Raw genomic sequence first — 19998 nt, 5'->3', positions numbered from 1 at the left:
TCATATCTTAGAACTTGATATTTGAAATGGAGGGAGTGAGAGAAGAAACCCAGAGCATATGGTACTGAAGACATTTCTCTGGGCAGCTAAGCCGATATCATCCAAGTATGTTTCATTCTGGTCCTCTAACTCGATACAAAGATAAGAGATCCAAGAAAAGTAGAAGCTGAACGTGTCACTTTTTCAAATGTCATTCATCTCTGCCAGAGGTAGTAAAAGCAAATGCCTGCAGAGGGCTAGGTCTGTAGTTTTATGTGCTTCAAGGGTATATACCGATAGTCTTCGTGTCTTTGAAAACACTGTAGGGGCCAGATAAAAGGACTGAAGCAAGTAAGTTCAGAGGGTCTTGGCCTTGCCAGCACAGGTTTCTCAGCCCAGATCTAAACAATGCTTTTAACAAAAGCTGAATAAAACAGTAAGTTTAAAGTTAATTTCTTTAAGATATCATTTGAGGTGTATATATATATATATATATATATATATATATATATATATATATACATTCTAAGTTGTTTACTGAAAATCAATCTGTGTGCTTGAAGGCAACAAAATAGTAGTCATTATCCTGGGAAAATGTACAAGCATTTGGTTTGTATGATCCTGGTGGTGGAAAGCCTTCTTATTTCCAAACCAACAGGGATAGATAGATAGATAGAGATTAGAGATTATATACAGTTACATGTTGTCTGCTGAGGGCACCTGTTTTTCTCCCAAAAGGCTGTATGACTAACAAAACACCACTGCCCCATCTGCACACATAACTGTGCACAGACACACACACCACATTCAGTATTCTGTACCATACAACATGGAAGAGATGCTTTTGGCATGGGAAATTTTAAGAGCGAGTGTTTTTCAATAGGTTATTATAACTGTAAACGGAAGATAATTATAGGTAACTTGTCTTCACACGGGGTTTAGATTTCCTTAGGAGTATTCCGGGGAGATAAGGAAAAGACCGAGTGGGCGGGCCATGGCCTCTTCACCTGCTCTACCACAGTAGGTCAGCTCTCATCTGTTTCGTACTGGGCTTCCAGCTGAAAATAAAATAATCCCACTACTTTAAAAAATGTTAAGTACAACTGCTGTAGAATGTCCAGTTGCCATTGAACTGCCATAGTTGAGACTGCCAAGAATTAACTGTATTGAGCTGCCCCCTCAATACACTGAGCTAAATGTATTTAACCTGCAAGATGAAATTATTTATTATGTCCATTTGAACAAGGATAGTTTGTCTGCTAAGAAAAATGTTAATGTTGGCATAAGAATGCTGAGTTATTCTTATTAACAAGCCAATACTTTTAGCAGCTTCTTAAGAATCATCTCTAGTTTATAATAGCAAAATCTGTCAACAGCATAGGAAAGACCACTTATCTTCTCATTTGCACTGGAATGTATGTACTTTCTAGTTGAGGATATCTGAAGAAAAATTGGGATATGAATGAGGATTAGCCTGAATTTCCAGAACCTGGAGAAGATGGTATGAGGGAAGTGGGGTGGTCCACTTGAGAATCTCTAAGGCTGGAAAAAACCTCAAGTACTTGAAAATGAAAATGGAGTGGAAGTATCTTCTCATGTTAACGATTAGATATTGTAACATTGAGATAAACAGTTGTTTTCAATGTGATCATAGTAATTTTCTTCATTTTTTAAATAGTTTCCAATGGGCCCCGGGTCAGATGGTCCCATGGGTGGATTAGGAGGAATGGAGTCACATCACATGAATGGCTCTTTAGGTAAGGATATTAAGTTTGATGTTTAGAAATCAAAACAAAAACCTTAATTCTACATAGTGGATATTATAGTTTGCACAGTGCTTTCGTATACAACAATCTATTTTTAAATGCTGCAACTTTCACTTCAGACTGATATTTGGCAGTATATAGGTTATGATGACTGGAGATCATTTGAAAATCAAAAGTGTAGAATTGTTCTCACCTAGCTCTTATTCATAACTTATCATGGTCTGGGTGTTTTATGATAAAAGGAGATACTGCTGCCTCCCTCACCTGGAGGACTACAATATCTTCCCAAATGGTTTGTCTCTGAAGGTATAGAGACGGTCTCAGAGGAACTTAGGTTCTCTGCAGGAATTTCTTAACTTTGTTTTTATATTTTTAATTCTCATCTCTTTTAAAAATAAAATCGGTAATCATATTCTGAATAATCTGAAGGATTCTCTTAAGAGAGAACAGTGGAACATACTCTGCATTTGTCATAAAGCTGATTTCTAGTACTGTAACTAATGGTTGGACACGGACTTCGTAATGATGCCTTCTTACCGAATGAAGCCAAATAGCTTCAAGGTGAAATGCAAAACCAAAACCAAAAAACAATCGCATTTATGTTTATATATGTTTAAGTAACATTATCATAAGCTAAAAGTTGACAATGGGGATAGAAGCTTATGATAATTTTTTTTTCTTTTGGAAAAGGACCACCTTTTACTTAGGTTGGAGTAACTATGCCCGCAAGTAACTTAGGTTATGCACAGATTTCACAACTCTAACCAAATGCCATCCTCTAATACTCTGAAAAGGATTGTAACTTCAATAATCAAGAAATTATTTGTAACACATTGATAGATATTTGAGCTTTTAAGGTCCATACTTATTTTACATACATATCTATTTTGTCTAGATTTCAAAGTCTTAGTTTGCACTCTCCAATTATGGTAGCCACTAGCCATGTATGACTATTTAATTTTAAGTTAAAATTAAGTAAAATGTGAAGTTTACTTCTTCACCTGCACTACCACATATCAAATGTCAATAGCCACACAAAGCTACTGGCTACCTAATGGACAGCACAGAGACATCTCCATCATCAAACAAAGCTCTACTGGGCAGCACTTATTCTAGAACTTTATTTTTTCCTTTATTGCAATATAATTCACTTTCCCATCTTTCCATTTGAAAATTATTCACAAAAGGTGACATTTGATCCAGTTAGAAGATTTTCGGTTATATTATTCCCGATAAAAGAATTTTCAGAAGAGTTTCACATAGGCTTAGCATGTGGGTTATTACTTTTATAATAAACATTGTTGTACATATTTTTATATACATAATTACATATATACATTCAATATTTAATAATTTATCTCTGTTTGTAAGCACTAACTTTTTTGTGACTGTTTTCCTATTAAAATAATATAATATTTTTATGCCAAGAAAATTGTTAAAATAGTTAAAAATAAATCTAATATTGTGGCAAAGTTCTGATCATTGTTCCTTGTTATCTAATGTCTGATTCCATTTCCTAAGCAAGAAATTAGTATTGATTGTTCACTTCTGCCAAGAATCAACATAAAATTTTTTTTTAATTTTGGGGCACCTGGGTGGTTCAGTGGGTTAAGCCTCTGCCTTTGTCTTGGGTCATGATATCAGGGTCCTGGGATGGAGCCCCGCATTGAGCTCTCTGCTCAGCAGGGAGCCTGCTTCCTCCCCCCACTGCCTGCCTGTCTGCCTACTTGTGATCTCTCTATCAAGTAAATAAATAAAATCTTTAAAAAATTAATAATTTTTTTAATTTTATAAATTTTATGAAAATTTTATGAATCAACATAAAATTATAGTGTGTTTTGAAGACATTCTTACTTTTGATAGGTTGCTGTGAATATTGATTGCTGTCAGATTTTTAATTTGACATATAATATGGCTCAGAATATTATGAGAACATTTTGCAGATGTCCATTTTATATTTTATCAGATTTAGAAGTATCATTTCAGAAAATATATTTCTCTCTCTTGTTCTCTATATACATACACATATGTACATACATTTAAAAAATTTGGATTGAATAGGATTTAGAAGTGATCTAATATTTTCATTTTCAGGAATTTAGGATAACGATAGTTTTCCTCATTCTGCCATTACAAAAATAAAAAAAGATGATGGGAGCTAGAGGTACAACTCATCCTTGCATGTGCCATCAGATGATACTTATTTACCAGGCAATATAAGAGAAAAGGAATTTTTTAAGATTAAAATTTTTTAAGATTAGAAAATTCAGGAGATATATACTAGAAAATACAAAGAGTGTATTCTTTTTATTTATGTTAAAGGAATGCTTCATTTATTACAAAATCATTACCTAATAAGGATTTTTTTTTCATATTTTATTTCAGGCTCAGGAGATATGGACAGTATTTCCAAGGTGAGTATTATATATCATCTGTGTTGCTTTTTTTATTTGCATTTTATTCTACATGGGACTCTTACTAAAATTATTAGAATAGCCTTAGGAATTTTGTTCTTGAACAAGCATTTGAAAGTAGAGGTCCACATATAATTAAGTAGAAGTTAAAAATATTAATGCATATAATAGGAAGGGGTAAAATGAGTTTTTTAACATGGTAAGATTCATTTATAGGACATACTATATACATGATCAGTTGACACCCAAGTAATAATTTAATTACCTTTATGATATATAAAACAAATTGACATAATATAGATAATCTTTTGAAAATGTAAAGAAGTCTAGAGCAAAATGAGAAGTAAATTTGAAGAATTTGTTGTTATATAAGGGCATTGCATTTATGCATCTCATTTGTCTTCCAAGCCTTTATTAGGCAATGCTGATCTTCTCAATCATTATTCTAGTTCCCCAAAATAGAATAGGAAAGTAATTAGAAGAAAAGTATAATAATACAAGTAGGAAAGAGAGCCTTCCATTAGCATGTATTTGCGTTTTTCCTCCTTCCAATAGTTTGAGTGTTTAAAATTAATACTCTGCTAAGATGCCTTATATTTTTTTCAGAATACCTAAATACTTTTTAGGTCATGATGAATTTAAAATAGTTCTCTGTGGGTCAAAAATACATTTAGAATGGCTGATAAAAACTATTAACAACCATTAGAATGACTCTCTTAGAAGTCTGCTTTATATCAATAAATACCGAAATTCATTAAAGGGTAACTTCATTTTTAATCCTACTTCTAATTTATATTCATGTATAATAATGTAAAATTCTTGGTGCCAAGGAAAATACAGTAAGATTGATTGGGCTACAAAACCTTTTAAATTAAGACTTCAAGCTAAAGAGAGAGGGGGAGGGAGAGAGAGGGAGTTGAACTGGCATTCTGACATCATATATACCTTGTCTGGCTGCTTGGCCTCACAAGTGCTACATGCACTTTGGATATTTATGGTTCGGGACAATCAGCAAGGTCTTTTTCTCTTCTTAAAATAGATACATATTTATAATAAGCACTAGCTTACTTCTGTGAGAAATAGGTAAAACCTGCAAAAGGCCCGTTTTCGAAATAAGATTCATTGTACAATTCCATTAGAGCCATCTCTCTGGGAAGCCCCCTGACAAGTCAAATGACCATGATTGTACATGCTGTCTTAGGTATCTGAGAATTGATACTCACTGAATTGTGCTTTGTGGTCACCAATAAAATTTCTAATTTTGTGTTTGAGGAGCATTTCTAGTATCTTACACGAAGGTGGGATCCTCCAGATTGCTTACCGTCATCTTTCTAAAATTTCCATTCACTACCCACAACTTTCTACATTAGACAGATGTTAAACAAAATACTATTTAGGAAAGTACTTTGGGGTTTTTTTTAAGTTTTTATTTAAATTCAAGTTAGTTAACATATAGTGTAATATTAGTTTCAGGAATAGAATTTAGTGATTCATTCCTTACATATATAACACCCAGTGCTCATCACAAGTGCCCTCTTTAACACCCATTTAGCCCATCCCCTCCCACCTATGGGAAAGTTCTTTGTAATTTATTCATAGAGCACTTTAAAACTTTTTAAATAGATTCATAATGACAAGTTAAATACTGTCTTCTTATCTGTCCTCATATCAGATCTATTGCTATTCCTTCTGTGCTCATTTTCCCATTCCTATTTCTGGAGACAAGTTTTTCCATTACATTGTGCCCACTGCTGTTAACATTCTCTTGACTGGTGATCTATTGCTTATTCTTTAAGCATTAATTGACCACCCAATGTGTACTTTTGTGTCCTGAGTATTATCCTGTGCACCACGGGGAGATATAGAAGACTTCTTTAAATACAAACATAATTTCTGTCCTCAAGTGGCTAGGCATCAATAAACATTATTGCACCAAGGCATTACTCCAGGCTCTGAAAAGCCAAGGATAAACATGTTATGATCTCTGCCCTCAAGAAGCTCAATGTAACTGAGGAGACCAAAGACAATAAGGAAAAACTTTTACAAAGCAAAGTCCAAATAAATTTCAACTAACTTAAAAATTTCCCCCCCAAAACACGTCATTTAACGATGTACTAAGAATGACTAGTTGTATCTGCCTTCGGATGGGGTCCTACGTAGCTCATTTCTGTGCTGCCCCCTGTCCAGGCTTGTTGGTCCTGGGCTAACCAGGCTGTCTGGATGATGTACCACTGGTGTGTCTCACATCTCCACTACACTGTGGTTATTTTTCCTCTCATCAGCAGCATCATATGTACACCCCTTCTCTCCCTCCTTCATTCCACTCACAGCCTAATTATTTGAGATTTTTACTCCATACTGTCCACATTATCACTACCTCCATTTTCCCCACCTTCTTCCTTTTCCAACACAAGACCAGCTATCCTAAGAAACTCCCCCTCCCTTTTCTCCTGTGTCCTGGCTTCACTCCTTTTCATCCTGTTCTTTTTCTAGTCATTCTTATTTGTGAATCATAAGATAGTTGTGACAATTACTGCTCAACAGTTTTGTTCAAAATCCCTCTTAGGTCTCCAGCTTCACCTTCCTAGTTTTTCAATTAAACCTGTATTTTATTGAGTGCCAGTATTACGTATTTCTTTAAGTGTCTTACTCCAGGGACGCCTGGGTGGCTCAGTTGGTTAAGCAGCTGCCTTCGGCTCAGGTCATGATCCCAGCGTCCTGGGATCGAGTCCCACATCGGGCTCCTTGCTCATCAGGGAGCCTGCTTCTCCCTCTGCCTCTGCCTGCCATTCTGTCTGCCTGTGCTTGCTTTCTCTCCCTCTCTCTCTCTGACAAATAAATAAAATTAAAAAAAAAAAAAAAAAAAAAAAGTGTCTTACTCCATTTTTTAAATGTTTAAAAATGTGTTTCTTCTTTTTTTTTCTTACTCCATTCTTAATGTTGTTTACTAGTACTACTTCTACTCTTTTTCTACCTTTTTATTGTAAATATACTCTATTTTATTCTGTTTCTATATAAGGTAATGAGGAGTACTGAATTGAGAATCAGAAAACCTGGTTCTACTACCTACAAACTGGGGCAACATGGTACTTAATTTCTCTTAGGCTTAGTTTCCTTAGCTTTAAATGAGAGCTTGTATTTCATTCCCTGCCTTCTTCACAAAATTGTTGAGAGTCAAGTATGAACATATGCTAGGAGCTCTGAAACATTATACAGATGCTAAGTATTTTCCTCTTCGTGATCAGACTATGTTTTGTGGGCAAGGCTGGGAACTCACACTGTCACCTGCATTGTGATAGCACTTGTTTCAATGGTAAAAGGAGCACAAAACTCCAAATGAAGAGTTCTAAAATTATTTCTTGCTCAATTGAGGATTATCTAGTAAAATCCTATGTATGTTTCTCAAAAATGCAGAATTCATCTGTAATTTAGAAGCCCAAATGTGAAATTCTTTTCATCCCTTTTGCAGCTGAGAAGCCCCCCCATTTAATCGATGGAGCAAAAATATTTTCCCTTGGAGTTGTTTTAGAGTTGGGGGTGGAGAAGAGCATATGGTTTATTTTCTTAGAAGGAGGTCATCTAAATAAGTTTTGCAGTTCACATGAATACATTTAACATTTATATTTTTGAATTTGGAAAAAAACTGTATCAGAGAAGGCCAGATCTGATCATACCACACTTAATAAATTATCAAAGAAGTCTTTTCAGTCTGAAACTTTCTGACTCAAGAACTTTAGTTCCAGTTAAAGATCCCACCCACACCCATCACAGGGCAGCTAATAGACAACTGTGCTCCCGTCATCTTCCCGGTGTGACCTGGGTTCTAGCTCACTGTATCCCCTGAGAGAACCATGACTGAAATTTCGTTCTTTTGGGGGGCTGGCAGAGTCAAAATAACCCTCTGTAAAACTTGTTATTGGCAGTCTCTGAGAAATCAATTCAAAATCCACCTCATGGGGGCTTCAGATAGTGTCAGTATTATTTTATTCCAGTTATGGGCACAGTCAAAATTTCTGTAAATGAGCACTTGTTTAATAGCAGTTTGAAAAAGTTTGGAATAATTTCTGAGGGTGGGTGGAAGAAGGAACAATAATTTAATTAATTAAAAGATGATATGTAAATTAAAAAAGAAAAGATGATATGGAAGAATGCTTGCAAGATAAAATCAGAGAACAGAGGTTCTAAGAGAATTGAACGTGTTGCCAGAGGAAACCACGTGTGTGTGTGTGTGTGTGTGTGTGTGTGTGTGTGTGTGTGTGTGTGTGGTGTGTGTGTGTATGCGCACACAGGCACATGCGTATGCACACATGGATATGCTTGTATGTAACATTCAGGTGTGTTGTCATGTTAAGGGAAAAACATTCCAGCTAGAAGAAAGGGTAAATGAGAACATAATAAAATCCCTTGAAGCTGGGATTGGTGGAATATAGCAGTACTTTCATAAGCTAAATTCTTAAAGTATAGGTAGGAAATACAGTACACATTAACTGAAGTAAGAAATGTAACTAAAATGCCTAATGTAGCTAAAAGTGATCTTTACTTGGATTCTTTTGTACTCTCTACTCCCTAATTATGTGCTTAAGCTATCAGAGCACCTTTTTGACTGATCTAAACCTTTTTATGTAGACCTGATGTAAGTCCTTTGTTCTTGCCTTGATGATGAAATCTACTAGAAACTCTGCACACAAACACAGCTATAGCGAAATGTAACATACGCACGGTTCATTGCCACCCACACTCATAACCTGTTCTGGACTGGTGTTTGGAACCACTATCTTAGCTGTTCCTTAGACACCAGTATTAAGTATGCCTTTGGCCTGTATCCTCATCAGGTCACTCCTTAATCATGGACGGCACAATTTCCCTAAGACTCCCCATTGAGAAACTTCTGCTTTCACATTTTGCAGAGATAACTTTAGGTTAAAAAAACAAAACAAAACAAATTTGCCCTATCATTTGAAGATTTTCAGATACGCCCACGGAACTGGATAAGAATAAATTTCAAAAAAAATAATAAATTTCAGAGACCTGATACTAGCTGTTTTGTATGCTAAATGTGTCCTTTACTCTCCTTTCATGTACTTATATATCTTCCTCCCACCCCAAAAAAGTCTATACTGCTGAGCGACCATGCCATGAACAGATTGCATGGAAAACAGAAATAATAAAAGAGCTGTTTTAGAAGTATTTAAATACTAATGCAGTGTTACTTTCAAATTTTGAATATTTTGAAATCCACATTTTGAGTCAGAAATTAGATTTGAAGCTAGCTACACTTCCAAAATTGTAAATTAAGAGATGATTCATGGAACCATGCAAGCAGAGACAGTGAGCACCCCAAATCCATCAGAGATGCACTGCTCATCTTGGGGCACCTCAGGTGCCACAGGAAGTGTGTTTGTTATACAGAAATGAGAAAGCTTCCAAGTGTATCCTTAAATACCCCCGTATATATGTTAGATTATTTTTTATTCTGAAATTACCAATTTCTTCATTATGTATAAAACGACAAATCCTTCACCAAAGAGATTTTGGCTAAATATTACCACATTTTTATAAATTTGGTTTTCTTTTTGAACTAAATCAGCATTAGCATTCCTGTTTCCAAAGTACAGTTGATTATCTAATTAATAACTTTAATCATTAAGGAGCTATAAAATAATACTTAGTTAAATGTTACTTAATTTTTTTTTTTAAGGAAACAAAGTTATCCATGTTCATTTGAAAGTACAGTTGCTTTTCTGTATGTTTGGGAAACTAACATTTTGAGAGAAAAATTTATCCAAAAAAAGAATCCTCTTTATGCTATTAACTGTGGTTCCCCAGCCCTTGGGGTTCATTGGCAAAAGGAGCTCCTATGGACTTCAGAGGATCCTTGTTCTCAGATCTTCCCTGTGGGGTGCACAGCAGGACAAGATATAAGCTGTATTTACACCAGTTCATCTACCTGTCTCTGCTTTACAGTTTTACCATATTCTAAAACAGCACATATTCTTCTGGGAATAACTCATTCATGAAATTTTAATTTTTATGACATAACTTTGTTTTAGTTAAGTCAGAATCTTCAGAGCAATTTTCTTTTAAAAATCTAGAACTTACTCAAAAAGAATATGAAATAGAAATGGCTCAGAAAGAAACCTACAATCTTTCTTCCATTTAAAATAACAAATAAAAATTTTTAACCTTGAGGTTTATTTTTATAAGTCAGTAAATTAGACATGGAAAGAGTCCCTCAGTCAGAATATTGTGTGAACATGCTTTGTATGGCAATGCCATTCTGTATTTCCTGTTGCTGGGGAGTAGCAGATGACTTCCCATAGCTAAAATCGCACCGTAATAACAAGACTAGCAAATTTAAGTAGAATATGAAGCAATCTGCGGCTAACTTAGGGTTTCATTAGGTTGCTAATATCAGCCATTTTATCTTAAAGTTTCCAAGTAAATCTACTCTTAAACTAATGAAAGGAAAAGATTCTAAAGCAATTTGCTTTGAGCCTTCTCTTCCTCTACAAGTGCATATTGAATTCTCAAGTCCTAAGGTAGTTCTCTTGTTCCTCACTATAGTTGTGAACCATCTTCCTTTTTTCCTATGGTTCATATAAAAAAAAAAAGTTGAAAGAGTATTATTATGCAAACCACATGTCGTATTAAGGGGAAATGTTTTGGAACAGTGACCTTTTGAAGTTTGATTAGTAAAACTACTGAGGCAGGTCATTGTCCCATCATGCCTGATCAGTGGGTAGGCTCTCTTCATCACGCCCCTGCTGGGAATGTTTTTTAAACTCTATGCAGTACTAGAACTCTGTAAGCTGAGGGTGGGAAATTGAATAAATATTGATTCTAAGACTAAGAAAACAGTTGTGCTTGGGTATTTTGGGTTTCTTGTTTGTTTTTTAATTTCTATTTGGGAAAGTATTAGTACTTGTCAAGGTGTAAAGAATGAACTAGAATACACAGTAGAAGTCTGAGATTAGAATTATAAGTCTGCTTTGTCCTTAGAGATGCTGCTGTAGATTCCATTTTTGAAACAGTATAATGCAAGAGGGAAATTAAAATCTTTAACAATGCCTTGTTTTCTAAATCTTGTTTACAGAATTCTCCCAATAATATGAGCCTGAGTAATCAACCGGGCACTCCAAGGGATGATGGCGAAATGGGGGGAAATTTCTTAAATCCTTTTCAGAGTGAGAGTGTAAGTATTCCTTTGACTACATTATTATATCCAAAATTTATTTCTGAAGCTTTTCTATTGGAATATATTCATAAAGCCACTATTATGACTGTTTACCTAGAGCTTAATAGGTTGATCTTTTAAAATTTAGAAAACTAAGTGGAATTTCTTTGGAAAAAATTGTTTTAATTAACTTTTTCTTTTTTGCTCCTGTCCTATATACATAGTTACAAAAACAAAAAGTATAATACTAATTTTCTTATAGAGAACATTCCCTATAAAGGAACATGCTGGAAACAGGTTGCATATTTGATAGTTTTTACAAGTTTTCACGTTACTAAAATGTCTTGACTCGTGGCGAAACCAGGTCTGTTCTCAGTACTAACCTTAAGACTCTGAATCTTCTCTATAAGATGTCTTTACTTCACACTTCGGCCTCACTGGGCCGAAGGCCAGTATTGGTGGTCTATTAACCTGTTGTTTACTTTTAACCCGAGCTGGATACCAGAGTCAGTTTTTGAGTATGATTACAGTGTTAAGCAAAGGCATCATCATTCCATAATCTCCACAGAAGTAGACAGGAGCAAAACGAGAAGCAGTAAAATTCATTTGCTTATTGAACAATTACTGAGCACTTACTGCAGGCCAAAGCGACAGGCGACGCACTGGAGAGATGAAAAAGACAATCTGGTGTCTTTTTCAAGGAGTTATTACATGCTACAGTGATTTTTTTAACCTGATATCTCACATTAGGAACATCCACGGAATTTTTTAAGATATAATTGCCCAGAACTCCTCTAGACCTCGTGAATCAGAATTTCTAGGAGTAGGACCGGTCATACCTGCAAATGAAAAAGCTTCGTTAGTGATGCTCGTGCACGTGCTCTGCTAAGAACTACTGAGTCTGGATACAGCGTAAAGGATTTCAGAATCCAAACCAATTTCATCTTCATTGGATCAGTGCCCCCACATATGGATTGCTATCGTTAAAATCAGAGTAGAAAACTTCCTTCATTTTGCCCTAACTCAGCCTTTACCAGAGATGATACCCTAAGAATGTGAAGCAGCGGCTAATAACATATCTGCTTGTGCATGAAAAGGCTGCTTCGAGCCTCAGACTAAGTGTTCTGTGGTTTCTTTCACTTCTAACAAGCATCAGCCTAACACGCCTGTGTGGGCTAAGACTTGCCCTGTTTTTAAACATTACTTCTGTTAAAACTGGAAATAAAGTTATACTGATCTTTGTTTTATTTGCAGGATATATATATATATGATTTATTAGTGAAGACAAAGAATGTATATGTAAAAATTCGTATTAAAAAATCAAAAGATTAGCCCATCGGTCATGATGAAATAGGTAGTTTGTCATGATGCTTAGGATTATAGGAATTCTTCTTTAGATAATTTAGTCTGTTTCAAGACTATGGACAAATTAGTTCATTTTAATCAGTTAATGTTCACTCTATCTAATTAGAAACATTTATTTCCTTTTCTGTGAATTCTTTCAACAATAAAATGGTATTGTTCAGTGGGGTATATAATAATTCAGTTCAGCTCAACATTTCTTGAGCCTCTTATATGCAGTGTGCTTGGTTAAGGACAAAGTATTCTGAGATAAATATAACATATCCCTAACCCCAACAAAATGCAATGTGATGGGAAGAATGGGTTACAAAACTATTTAAACCATATGTCAGATTAGCAGATGCTATAATAGATATAAACCGGGCTTTAAAAAAAAAAGAAGTAAGAGGAAATTATTAATCTTAGATTGGAGAAGAAGACTTTTTTAAAAAGGTCCCACATGACTTTAGCTTTAGGGACAGGGACAAGAGGACCTCTCCTCCTCCCCATTCCTTCTTTCCCAGATTTGTCACTGAGGACTGCTGCCTTGTTTATCTGTCAGCGGAGGGCTGCCTCTTTCGAACGGGCATCTGATAGCTTTTTGTGGGGATCAAAGAATCAGATATAACAGGACCTGAAACACTTCTTTCCACGGGATAAACACAAGCCTCACCCTTTAAGCTTAACTGGACTCGGCACGTGCAAAACCGCAGATGCTTTTGTGAACGTGTGCTGAGGAGAGAGAGCAGCTGGAGCAGGGCCCCTCCCATCCCTGACTCCTGGCCCAGCCTCACTATCCCAGAAGCCAAGAAGAAGATAAAATGCCAGACTCTGTACAGAGTTAGCAGAAAACAAAAGCTCCCTCCCTGCCACTCCCCTCCCTTCGTCCTGTCCCCACCCTAAAAGTCCCCAGAAGAAAAATAATTGGATGGCGACTGAGGAACTCACCCACCACCCAGAGACAGTGCAGCCTTGGAAGCAGGTCCACACTGGCTGCTCCACTCTTTTGTCTGCCCGGTGAGGGCTCCACTCGGTTATGAATGATGTCATTGTCATCTATGGCTTCCGGCATCACATCACCACACATTTTGTTGAGACCTTTTCAAAAGATGAGAAAGGAAGACTAAGCACATTCCCTGCTGACAAATGTAGGGCTTTAAAGAAGTAAATAGGCTAGGTATCCACGAGTGAGGTTTCCTGTAACCGAGGAGAAATAGAACTTCTTAACGAATTTAAAAAGAAAACATTTTTGGATGAGTGAACATGTAAATTCTAGTGGTTTTTTAAATGGCTATAACTCTGAAAAGCACCTACTTCTGAGTAGTCTATCCTTTGAGGGTTTGTTGGTCAAATCTTGAAGTTAAACCACAGAAGGAGGCCTGAGAAGGGAGAGAACATCTCCTGAATGCTTTTTATGTGCCAGCCACTATCCTAGTCACTTCACACATGCTAGTTCATTTAATTAATATTTATAGAAACAAAATACCCAACCCAAAGTCAGAAACCTTGCAGTGCCAACATGCGACACAACAGAAAAATGTGAATCAAATGTTACACTACTCAGCCTTTTTTTGGGAATCGTAAACAAGACCTTTATTTCAAGAAACAAACATGCCCCCTAGTGTTCAAATTCAGTAAGATGTTTGTTTTTGAAAATCAAGAATACAAAAAAGCTTCTTTCGGAAAGTAGTTTTTCGTTGTTTCTGCTGTAAAGAAAGCAGTTAGTCCTATTTATTGAATTAATCTAGCAGAATATTTTCTCCATGGCATTGAACTATAATCAACTGAGTAAAAGTGGTATTAAAAATCATGATATCTAATAGGAATTCTAAACAAGGTGGTAGGTCATCTTCTATTACCTTACTCCCTTTTGTCATTTTCTGTTATAAAGAAATGTATACCCAAATTTTCTTTTACACAGTCACATAAACACTAAATTTATTTCACTTTAGTTTAGTTCAGGGTAACTGCACTATTCTTTATATATCTCTCGTTAAGAAAATAAAATATAGGGCGCCTGGGTGGCTCAGGTGGTTAAGCGACTGCGTTAAGCTCAGGTCATGATCCGGGAGTCCCGGGATTGAGTCCCACATTGGACTCTCTGCTTGGCAGGAAGTGTGCTTCTCCTGCTGACCTCTCTCCTCTCATGCTCTCTCTTTAGCTCATTCTCTCTCTCAAATAAATAAAAAAGATAAAAGAAAATATAGAGAGATGCTTAGCAATAGAAATACAGTGAGATCTGAAGTGTTCTTGAAGCATAGAAATAAGAGCTTATGCACATTGTGCAAAGACCTAATGGATCTCTGTGGTGGGTTCCATGGTACGTGAGCTGTGTACAATAAGGAGAAAATCACAGATTCTCTAGTTTATACCAAAGCATGCCGTTTCAAAATCTATTTTACATAAAAAGGCAGAATAAATTAGTACATGTTTGAAATTATACCTTTAGGGTTTGTTTTGTTTGTTTGTTTGTTTGTTTTTGCTAACCCAGAGAGTTAATGACTTTGTAAGAGCCATTACATCATCTGATTAAGGAAACCCAGACTCACAGAATAGTTTGGAAATGGGGCAGCCGCCTATCACAGCATTGAACACAAACATCACAATACACCATCCTGAATGGACGCAGCAATACGATGGCGACATTGCCGTGTGGTCTCAGGCCAGCGCCTGTGGAAAGGTCTCTGAATAGGAGACGCCATTTAACACCTACTCTTCCTTTACTTTAGGAAAACTGTAGGACACTTCTCCTATATGTTGAAGAACAATAATCAATAACGGAATTCCTTTTTGCTTGTACATTCTGTGAGTTTTCCCTTATTTTACGTAGATGAAGCCATTTCAGTAAAGGGCAGCCACAGATGAGGAGTTTACAACCTGAGCGGTGCAAGTGGCACGTTGCCCATATAGATGCCCGCACATTACACACGTATATCACACCCATATAGATGCCCGCACATTACACACGTACATCACACACATATAGATGCCCGCACACTACACACATATTGTACCTGATCCACTTAGAGCATCACGTTACAGTTACTTGTACTATTCACAAATTAAACTATGTTAGATGTTTGCTAACTTTTCTGAGCTGCATTGCTTGGAGCAGATGCTTCTATCCTTTCTGAATGAATCTGGCCCTTACTTTTTTTTTTTTAATTTTTTATTAACATATAATGTATTATTAGCCCCAGGGGTACAGGTCTGTGAATCGCCAGGTTTACACACTTCACAGCACTCACCATAGCACATACGCTCCCCAGTGTCCATAACCCCACCACCCTCTCCCTACCCCCCTCCCCCTGGCCACCCTCAGTTTGTTTTGTGAGATTAAGAGTTGGATCTTACTTTTTAAGGTCTCAGTTATTCAGGATGTGTATTAAATGAGATGGTCACTAGAGTTAATTCTGACTTATCCTGAAAATTTTCTTTCAGAAACTTCCTTTGAAGTCCTTTCTGAAATGCATCAGTATCTTTTACTTTTTTTAGATACCTGGCACTATAGACCCACAAAATCTTTTTCTTAAAACAATGATTGATGTTCTAGAGATGCTATTTAAATTTAAAACTAATTAAAATTAAATACAGCTAAATTTTCGGTTCCTAACTTATACTAGCTACATTTTAAGAGTCTGGTAGCCGTGTGTGGCTAATGACTATTATATTGGACAGCACAGAATAGAACATATCCATCATCACAGAAAGCTCTATTGAGCAACACTGATTGGATCACCATTCTTATTGTACCAGTAGCTATAGAAAGCCTAGATTAAACTTTTCTGTGGCCATTTTGCCATACTCTTTAATTTTTTCTACTTTTAATAAAACCTTGGTATCCATGTATTTTCTTGTTTATTCTTACCCCTAAAGATCAAATATCAAAATATAATTCTGTTTTGTCAAAGGCTGTAGATAGCTCACTGATGCTTGTTGTTGCTATCTACAGTGGGAGATCTGCATGGTCTCATCTGATGAAATGAGGGGATGTCCTCCTCAAAGCACAGGGGCGGGGGCGGGGGTGGGCTCATTTCATCAGTTTTTGTCTGATTGCTTTGGGTTTTAGGTTTTGCTTTGCTCGGCTCTGCTTTCTTGCTGCCACTCTCAAAGGTAAAGGCAGAGGTTCTTCTGTCAAACCAAATCCCCTTCTCTTCTCTGGAAGTCGCCCCTTTTTATCACCCTACTCGCTGTAATCCAACATTAGAGTCAGTAGCATATATAATTTAGCTTTCTTATACTGAAAGGAAATTTGAGGCTATTAACTGATTAACAAATAGATTTTCTATGATTTGATCTATATTTAAAGGATGAATAATCATCCCCCAAGGGTCTACTGGCCCATTATTTAGGCCTCCTCATTCACCTTTACTCAGGATCAATGTGGGGGTTGGGTTTGAGCCCTAGATTGACCCCTAACGACTTTCTGTCCAGACTTCTGTCAGCTGAGCCGTTGTCACCCTGTGCTTTTCCTCAGGACATCCTCCTTTCCCTATGAAATCCTCAGTACACACCTTATAGCTCTTTTCTGGGTCCTGTAGTTACTCAGCTCATCTAGAACTCACTTCATTCTGTTCTGTCTGCTCTCTTTTTAAAGTTCACACTCCACTTCCCAGGATCATCACTTTTCCTGTTGAAGGCTCTGCTGTCCGAGACCAATCCTCTTGACTTCACCTGCCTCTTTCCATGAGGCATGGTGGTTATTAACATTTTTTTAAAAGATTTATTTATTTTAGAGAGAGAGTGGGGGGAGGGGCAGAGGGAAAGAGACAAGCAGACTCCCCACTGAGGAAGGAGCCCAACAACTGGGGATGGGCCCATGACCCATGAGATCACAACTGGAGCTGAAAGCACTAGTCCCACAGTCAACCACCTGAACCACCCAGCCACCCTTGTTACTAATGTGCTTATAGGAATCCCTTTGCCCTGGTCCTTACCAGGTCCTCACCAAATATATTTAACAAAATATTTAAAATATTTAAGGGTTTACATTGACATTTTCATCTCGAAACTCTCTTCATCTGGAGACCATTACCATTTGTGATCCTCCCCACATCTCAGGCAGTCTAGAACTGTGCTGTCCAAAATGGTGTCCACCAGCTACATGGGGATATTTAAATTTAAATAAATAACATTAAGATTACAGTTCCTCAGTCACACTAGCCCATTTCATGTGTCAGGGGCCACATGTGCCTAGTGGCTTCCACATTGAACGGCACAGATTATAGAACCCGTTCATGGTTGAAGAAAGTCCTTTTGGACAGTGTTGCTCTAGAACTTTTCTGTCACAGTCTATTCCTCGGGAATATGCCTAGATTGCCATAATTATCACAATAATGGCTCTTTGTTCCTCTCTAAATAATTTTTGAGACCTCTTTTCCAAATTTCTGAAAGCCTCACCTTTTACCAGCTGTAAGCCTGATCAAACTGACAAGTAATGTGTAACAACAGAGCCCCCTGCTCCCACCCTAAAAATATTGTGGGTTGAAATTGGAGCCACAGATTAGAGGAAGACATGTGTATCCTAAAGTATAAATCAGTTTCTTAAGCACTCTAAATGCTTTATGAGAACTTCTGGGGGCCAGCTGGGAGTTGTTTTTTATTTTGTTTTATTTCCCTTACACTATTAATTAAACACTTGCTGAACACTTTCTATATATTCAAGAAATACGTAGTTTTAAGAATTTTATATTTAATCTCCCCCAGATCCCTTTAAACCCATTTTACAGGTGAGGAAACTAAAACACGGAGAGGTTAGGTAACCTTCCAAGTTTACGTAGTTGGTAGGTCATGAGACTGTCCCTCATACTTATTTTATTGTGGATTGGATTTACCCAAAATGTTACAAATGCCCACAAAACATGAATGTAGCTAGAAAGAAAAGACTGAGGGACTGGGCCATTATCAACCACCTAAGTTCAGGGAAAGGAGGAGACTGGTTGCTTTCCAGCAGAAATATTTAGAATTTTAGGACTTAGTCAATTCCATATAAATTTACTTTTTTAATAGCTTCTTATTTTTATGTTATATGAGGTTAAAAGCTTGAGCATAAAAGATTTTAAGACATTAAAATTCATAGTTACTACTGTTTACCAAGAAGAACATTAGCGGCCTGTAAAAGAATTGTTGTTAAAATATGGATTCTTTTTTCTTTCTAGTACTCCCCTAGCATGACAATGAGTGTGTGATCCATTACCAAGTCTCCTCATGAAAACCACAGTGAGTCAGCCCTTCACAGAACTACTACGGAAGAAAATTATTCATCACAGTGTACAGTTAAACAAAGGAATCTCAGTCACACCAAACCAACCTTTTTATTTCCTGCTCTCTCCCCTATTTTTTGAAGAAAGCGGGTCCAAACGTGATTCAAACAACTGTACAGAGCGGCATATTAGAATTGCCCTAAACTGAACTGCAAATAATTATCTGTGTATGTATATGTGTGGGAAAAAGAATGTATTGCATATGTGTATGTTATATGGACATATGCACATACATACATTGGCCCACAGGACATTGTAAAATATTATTACATGACATCTTAAGTAGAAATAAGTAGGGACTTTTATTCCATCCTTTTTTTCACGTTTACATTTTAATTATTAAAAGTTGCTCCTGCCCCTCCCTGAACTATTTTGTGCTGTGTATATCACTGCTTTATATAAGTTATTTTTTAAGGTGAACTCAGATGTTATGGTTTTGTAAATGTCTGCAGTCATGGATAGGAATAAAATTGCTTATTTGAGAGCTTTCATTAAACTGCGTCTGATCCAAGTTCTCCTGTGAATCACAAAGTGTACTGTCTCCAAAAAAAAAAAAAAGGGTGTGTCCTCATGCTATGTCAAATCAAACAACTTCTCAGTTACCTTTAGTGAGAAGTATTTTTGTACTTTTTATTTAGGAAAAATACTTCAACTAAGGCCTAACACAGTATATTTCTGCAATAACTGCTTGCGATGAAATTCGTGACGTGTCTTTGATGATACAGAAAATCATTAATTAGCCCCAGCTGCTTACACCATAGCAATAAAATGACAGAGGTCATCCTATTTTTAGAAACATATTTTCTCTTTCACATGATAAAGCCCAGAAGTGATAACAAAACCATTTACTTGAATTCGTCACTTCTCACTGGGGATAGTAGAGCTAAATTTTTAATAACATGTTAATGGAAAATGGTATCTGATTTTTACTCAGACTTCTTGTGAACATTTCCACATAGACACTCCAAAGAAGATACATTCAAAGGACTGAGACTTTTGGCAGAAGGGGAAAAGAAGTTTTTACTGTACCCGAGGGGCTCTGACGTGCTGCTTTTCTATCC

At 36.5% G+C, this 19998-nt stretch overlaps 1 protein-coding gene across 5 annotated transcripts in view; it reads left to right on the top strand.

Moving 5' to 3' along the window:
- Positions 1-19448, top strand: part of SSBP2 (single stranded DNA binding protein 2) — a 312411-nt gene extending 292963 nt beyond the window's left edge. For all 5 annotated transcript variants that reach the window (XM_047730989.1, XM_047730990.1, XM_047730987.1 and 2 more), the window contains 4 exons: positions 1658-1736; positions 4131-4159; positions 11253-11351; positions 18833-19448. In XM_047730989.1, the coding sequence (XP_047586945.1) occupies positions 1658-1736; positions 4131-4159; positions 11253-11351; positions 18833-18862 (237 nt within the window). In that variant the 3' untranslated portion in view covers positions 18863-19448. The remainder of the gene's footprint in view (positions 1-1657; positions 1737-4130; positions 4160-11252; positions 11352-18832) is intronic.
- The last annotated feature ends 550 nt before the right edge of the window (positions 19449-19998 follow it).

This window comes from Lutra lutra, chromosome 5 (assembly GCF_902655055.1).
Source record: "Lutra lutra chromosome 5, mLutLut1.2, whole genome shotgun sequence".
In the NCBI taxonomy this organism is placed as follows: Eukaryota; Metazoa; Chordata; class Mammalia; order Carnivora; family Mustelidae; genus Lutra; species Lutra lutra.
The sequence above is the reverse complement of the archived record's forward strand: the minus strand, read 5'-3'. Positions and strand labels throughout refer to the sequence as shown.